This window comes from Toxotes jaculatrix, chromosome 10, assembly GCF_017976425.1.
Source record: "Toxotes jaculatrix isolate fToxJac2 chromosome 10, fToxJac2.pri, whole genome shotgun sequence".
NCBI classification, from domain to species: domain Eukaryota; kingdom Metazoa; phylum Chordata; class Actinopteri; family Toxotidae; genus Toxotes; species Toxotes jaculatrix.
In genome coordinates this window covers 11,563,793-11,570,457 of record NC_054403.1, presented here as the reverse complement: position 1 = coordinate 11,570,457, position 6,665 = coordinate 11,563,793, and the positions used below count along the sequence as shown (strand labels likewise).

At 41.6% G+C, this 6,665-nt stretch overlaps 1 protein-coding gene across 1 annotated transcript; it reads right to left on the bottom strand.

Annotated features, from left to right (window-relative positions):
• Positions 1 to 633: 633 nt before the first annotated feature.
• On the bottom strand, positions 634 to 3,995 carry dusp1 (dual specificity phosphatase 1). Its single transcript, XM_041048375.1, has 4 exons — positions 3,329 to 3,995; positions 2,930 to 3,075; positions 2,585 to 2,804; positions 634 to 1,920 (listed from the first exon to the last, which is right to left on the bottom strand). Exons 1-4 carry the CDS (start codon positions 3,735 to 3,737, stop codon positions 1,565 to 1,567), a joined length of 1,131 nt encoding a protein of 376 aa, XP_040904309.1. The 5' UTR covers positions 3,738 to 3,995; the 3' UTR covers positions 634 to 1,564.
• Positions 3,996 to 6,665: the final 2,670 nt, after the last annotated feature.

The window sequence follows — 6,665 nt, the reverse complement described above, 5'->3', positions numbered from 1 at the left end:
TATATGATAGGATTCCATCGCATGGAACAAAACGGGGAAGGATGGGTACAAAGATGTCTCCGACATGCCAGAAGGTCAAAGGTTTTTCTTCTGCTCTTTTTAGTCTTTATGAGCAACAAAATAAATTTAAATAAGCATATATTTTGTATTTATATATATATATATATATATATATATATATATATATATATATATATATATATATATATATATATATATATATATATATATATATATATATATATTTTTTTTTTTTTTTTTTTTTTTTTTTTTTTTTAACTGAAACTATCAGTCTATCATCAGCAACTATTGTGATAAAAGATTTTCAGCTTCCACTGAAAATGTATATATTTGCTAGAATTAAATAGCAAAATATTAACATCACAATATAAAATATAAAATATTTTGTGTTTTGAACTTTCAGTTGGACACCTGAATATGTCAGCTTGGGTTTTGGAAGATTGTGATGGACATTTTTATTTGTTATTATTTTCTCATTAAGGAAACGGCTAATTGTGAAAATAAATCGACAAATAGATCAATAATAAAAATCAGGGCTGTTTGCAGCTAGTTATTGGTGAAACTGATAAATAATATTGGATGATAAAAAAAATGAGCAGATGTGTAACGGAGTACAAAAGTCAGATGAGATTTATTCAGTGGTATAAAACAACATTTAAACAAACATATGCAAAAATAGATATGATAAAGAAATATATTACTTTAGTTCAATAAATATGTCAGATTGCAGTCACTGAAGACCACGTGGCCCCGTTTTAGTAGTTTTTGGGGTTCTGTCTGCCTCAGCGCCGCAGTACACAGTACAGAAACATGAGGTATTTAATGGTCAGTTTCCCCGATGTGTCAGGATCGTCAAGGTCTGATGATGTCTTGAAAGGCAGGTGTTTGCGCTTGAGTTGGAAACCCCACTCAACTGTCAAACTGAACATGAAGATTTCTGCCACATCTACACTGAAAAGAGGGGGTATACATTCATTGTTCGTCAAATGAAGGAGTAACTCCCAGGTCATTTTGCACAACAGATTTACATTGCTTTCTTTAACCAGTACAGAAAGCAAACTGGACATTTGAGAGGAAATGTCAACATTCCTGAGACAACTGTTAGCCCTCTCCATTTTGTTTAGTTTTTAGTTTTTTGTTATGATTATCAAAAGCAGTTGCCTTCATAAAAAAAAGTCCTCCAAATAAAGAATATTCAGATATTTATAATTTTTTATAATATCCTTTCAGCCATTTCCCAAGTCATCCAGAATTTTTTTTTAAACTGTGGATGACTTTCACATTTAGGAGGTTGAACATCAATACTGCCTACTGGTAGTTATAAAATCTCCCCTTGAAATGATGAGGCTGACCTACAGAAACGTGGCCAGCAGATCAGTCAAATGTTCTGACCCCAAACAATAGCTCCCATTCTATCTAGTGATACCAGTATCACCACAAAATGGATCATAATTGAGAATTGTGTTTTGTGCAGTGCTCTGTGTAGAGTCACTCATGAGGTGCAGTTCAAGTCCAAACAATGTCAGTGTTGCCCACGCCTTCCTCAGCAGCTGGGAGAGGTGGTGATGGGACTGTGGAGGAATGAGAGCTGACCAGCTGAGGTGTGTACAGGGATGGAAACAGGGAAATTGAAGACTGTGCTGCTGTTGCCGATAGCTGGACTTCCTGCCTCTGAGGAGCATGTGGACGACGCCAGGACCTGGGACTCAAACTGGAGGAGCTGACCCATGAAGCTGAAGTTGGGGGAGATGATGCTGCGGCGCTGTTTGACAAACTCAAAGGCCTCGTCCAGCTTCACGCGGTTGGTCCGCATGAGGTAGGCAAGGCAAATGGTGGCGGAGCGAGAGATGCCTGCTTGACAGTGCACAAATACGCGGCCTCCATTGTTTCTCACTGAGTCTGTGGGGAAAGAGAGGAGAAAGCCAGATTAGTGCACCGTAAATACCTTTGAGGTGATAAAATCTAAGATCCAGGTTACAACACTGCCTGTCACAGGAAACCACAAACACAAAAGTCTCTGCAACACTTTCAGTTGCTATTTAAATTCAACGGCGCCCATTAAGACACAGGAACACTGTTAATAGGGGTGCAGGGTGTGAGCCTGTGGGGGTTATTCCCAAAGGAGGCAGTGTGAATGGACAAAGGAAAGGAGCAGACCCCTGCTGGGGGTATTGATCTGGGAGGAAGGCCGACAGTGAGTGAGGAGAAATTGCCTTTTGTTCAGCCAGAACAAAGAATGGCGTGGAGGGAGCTATTCAAACCCAGCCATCCTACTCACTACAAAACTAGTTTGGGGGCCGCTGCCTCGCGATTCATTAAAAGGAGGCAATGATGTAACCACTATTGTGGTGGAGTGGGGAGCCTGTGCCAAGCCAGCTGGTCCGTTTTGGAGGGAACTTTTTAAAATTTAAATCCGGGAGTCAAAGAGTGAAGTGAAGGAAGAGGGGGGCTGGGTGTTTGTGTTGCTTGCCATTAACCGGCTCAGGAGGTAACAGCTGTGATAGGCCCTCACATTTGGCAGTTGACGGATTGTGAAAGGTGTAAAAACAGTGGATGTTCTCACCGATAAATTCGATTGCCTCATTGAACCAGGAGCTGATATCGGCTTTGTGGTTGTCCTCAACGGGGATGCTCTTATAGAGGAAGGAGTCCTCAAAGTGGTTGGGGCAGTTGGCAGAGACGTTGATTAAAGCAGTGATTCCCAGCATGTCCAGCATGTCTTTTCTGGAGGCATGGTAAGCACTGCCAAGGTACAAGAAAGGCAAAATCTCCACAGGACCCCCCTAGACAGAGGATAAATAAACAAAACAACCTGTTTAGTCAACTTAGCTCCATAACAGAACATCAGGACATGGAATAGTGTCTTGTCTGGTCCATCTTTGACCATACAAAATAAACAGACACAAACCTGATCATATAAGGGGGTATTGCATGGACTACAGCTTGGGTCTGCACTCTCAGGGTGGCTGGAGCTCAGGGGCAAACTGAGCCCCTGTGGAGGGGAGGGTTTGGTGCACATCTCTGGATACTCTGTGGAAAATGCCTCAAATCCGCCTACAAAAGGGGGGAAAAGGCAGCAAGGTCAGATCACAGGACAGCACTTGGACACATCTACATTTATATATGGGTCTCCAAAAAGGTGACAACTGCTCATGGGGCTATTTTGGAACACTGTTTACTCCCAGCACCAGCTGGTATGGTGACAGCTGTAATCCGCATTTGTTGCCCCGTTGTTAGGATACAGTAAAACAATTGTGTGGGGCTCTTTTACACAGTGGAACCCACTTTTTTTTTTTTTTTAACTCACCTTGAAGAATAAAAACACTGGCTCCGCAGGGAGCGCGACACAGTGCCGTAACAGCAAGCATCAAAGTCCCGTCTTTCTTCGCCTGGCTTAAGTCCAAACTGCGATCGTCAAGCAGCACCACGGACGGGTACTTTCCGGACAGGAGCCTGTTCCTGGTGTCCTCGTTGGGGACGATGTGCTCAAGTCCTAGACCCCCCCTGGCTCTTCTTCGCACTATGGTGCTGAAGCGCACGTTGGTGGAGCCCGATATATGGGACGAGTTGAATGACAGAAAGGAGCGGCAGTCCAGCAGTAGGCAGCCCGGAACGTCGCCGTCCAACAAACCACGCAGGGACGCACAGTCGATGGTGGGGACCTCCATTATGACCATAGTAGGACGGCGGGGTAAAAGTATTAAATCCAAATACATAAAGCGTGTATGGCAGGAAAACAGAAGTTTAGGTTGTTTTAAAAAAAAAAAGGCTTTCTTCCAAAGTTATAGCTTATTTGAAGGGTCGAGTCCTTTGTTCCGTTTAACGAAAAAAAAAAAAAGCAGGCAGACCAACGAGAAACAAAAACTTTTTAAGACTATCGAAGCTGGTCCTTTCCTCTTCTCGAGTGTATCCAGTAGTCGCGGTTCTTCTTTAAAAGTTTAGTATAATGAACTTTACAGTGAGTAGCTTCTGCCCCTCAGCGCATTGAAAAGCTTTTATACATAGCTCCCCTGTTTGTAAATGACAGAGCGCTGACGTCAGGGGCCGCCCCTCCTGGCCTCTTGCCAGATCTGCGGACGTCATCGTTCCGCCCCGTGTGCGGAGGGGCACAACGGGGCTCGCGCACATGCGGGACATTTCTGTACAGGCGCAGCGCACGTACGCGGGCGCGCGATGGCAGGCCGGTTTTCGCTGTGTACGAGGGCTACCTTTGCTGTGTTTTTATTTATTTTCTCACTCTTTTCTTTCTTGCCTTTCTTCCTTCACACCCATATTTTCAGGAGTTTCTGGTTCAACACCTAAAAGACAGTTTCAATTTCTTTATCTAGTCATGAGAAGATCCTGGGCAGGGCCTACTAGATGACTACTGGATGATAAGTCATACCCTTGATGATCTCAGAACTTCACTCTGTTTTTTTTGTTTTGTTTTGTTTTGTTTTGTTTTGTTTTGTTTTGTTTTGTTTTGTTTTGTTTTTTTTGTTGTTGTTGTTGTTTTTCTTTTTCTACCAGTTTCCACAAAGTCATACCAGCCATGTCAATAGAATTTTCTGGTTGAAGTTACTAAAAAAATGGCCCAGTGAATTTAAATACTAGGTTAATAAGAATGGATGAGTTATATATTTATTGATGTTAAAATTTAGTCACATCCTGATCCAATTAAGGTTTACAATCATTATCGTTAATATACTTTTATCATACTTAATAATAATTAGTCATATGTCTTTTAATTTTAAGTGTTTGTGTTAAGTATCTGCATGTCGGCAAATAAGGAATTTGCTAAATTTTCCATGATGTTAGGGTTTAATTAGATTTCAATTTTGCCTCTTCACCTGAGAGTTGACAAATGACAAGATAATAAGTAAATATCTGCCACAGGTGCCATAAAAGTTTATTCTTTGTTTTTATTAGTCAGAGGTACATAGTGTTCAATGCCCCGAGAGCAAAGGCTGACCATAAAAGTTAATCACTGTATAGAAATCTGAAGTCCAGTAAATTTCCACATGTTGAGAAACAAAACACTGGTCTACCAGGAAGACAACAGCAGAGGGATATCTCCTGACCTATAAATTGCGTTTCATTTATGATCTAATTGAAACAGATGGATGGGGTGGTTTTCCCAAAACGATTGCATATTTCAAAAAGCAAACATAATTGCAATTACCCTGGGAAACCCTTTTGGTTTGTTGTGTGTGGTTTGCTGACTCAAAGTGGACAACACTCCTGTCTCATAATAAGGAACCAGGAGGATTATTATTGACAGATAACAAGCGTCTGCTGACAGAAGGGCGTGTTAACATGTTTGTGTCTTGAAACCGCAAAGCAGAGGCATGCCAGGGTTGTTTTGTTGTGAAACAAATGTTTACTAAGCAGACTTAAAAACAGGTAGTGTTGCAACACTGCCCTCCATTCAAAATCCTGTTTCGGTTTCAGCTCCACAATGCTTCATTAGTTACATTTTGATAAATGTATGTTTTGCCACTGTCCTCAACATCAAATCCATTTGTATTTACTACTTATAACAAAAACTGGGATCTTGTATGTAAGAGTTTCAAGCTGTATATTCCTCCAGAAGATCAGGTTGACATATAGGCCATGATGTCATTCTCACTTTAGTGTAACCTGACAAGTGAGGGCTTTCAGCCCTGGTGAATCCACATTTATACTGTTTTGGTCCTGTGTTTTAAATGGATGTGTTATGTGAGAAAGGAAGAGGGGGAGGGGAAGCTCAAAGGACAGAAACTTAACCAATCACAACAGAGTGCAAAAACTCTCCAGCCGGTTTAACCTCACACTCCTGTGAGATGAGTCAACTGTGAGGCACATTGCCACAAAGCAGGAATGTTACACACTATACACGGGAGTAGGGTCAAACGGGCTCTGAAAACAGTCTGTACCCAAACATTTTGTCCTCGCTGTAAATGCGTCTTCCCCTGAATCATGAAGTGAAGAACTTACGTGCAGGAGGTTGGGAAAGAAATTAGACACCTGATGAAGAGGTGAATAGAGGCAGCTAGTACTGTAATGGTCTGGTGAAGCAACTCTTCATTGCCATGAAGCAGAAAATGTTGATTTGTCTGATTAGATTACCCGTTTCTTCAAGTATTCCCTGCTCGCTACTTGTATCTGGCATATTGGTTTCCAAAATGTTGCATCAACACATTACAGAAAGTTCAGATGGCCAAACGCATTAATCTTTTTTTTTTCCATGGTCATGATAACCAGCAAAAAGACCATGTATGAACCCAAAATGTGCATTTAAAGTACACAAAAATTCCTGTTCTCTCAGTGATGACATTTATCAATGCAAATGTCCTCCTAGAATAATAAGACATCCATGTAAGAGTTTCTGTTGTGGACTGAGAGTGACAAAATGCTGAAATTGAGGTCTGAAAACAGAACCTGAGTTATTGCCCTGTTTTTGATTCCCATAATTGTGGCTCGCAACCAACTGTAGCTCTCATCCAGAAAGAGAAGTGAAACAGGGGATGAGAGGCATTTCCTGTGGTCTGGCCACGCTGTCACTTGCTGTCATCCCTGCCTGTTTACTGTCATTGTCACTATGGGCAACAGCTGAGCAACCAGTGGGAAAACACAGGGCCTATCCTGTCTTCAAGTGTCTCAACGATGGACTCATTATATGAGCC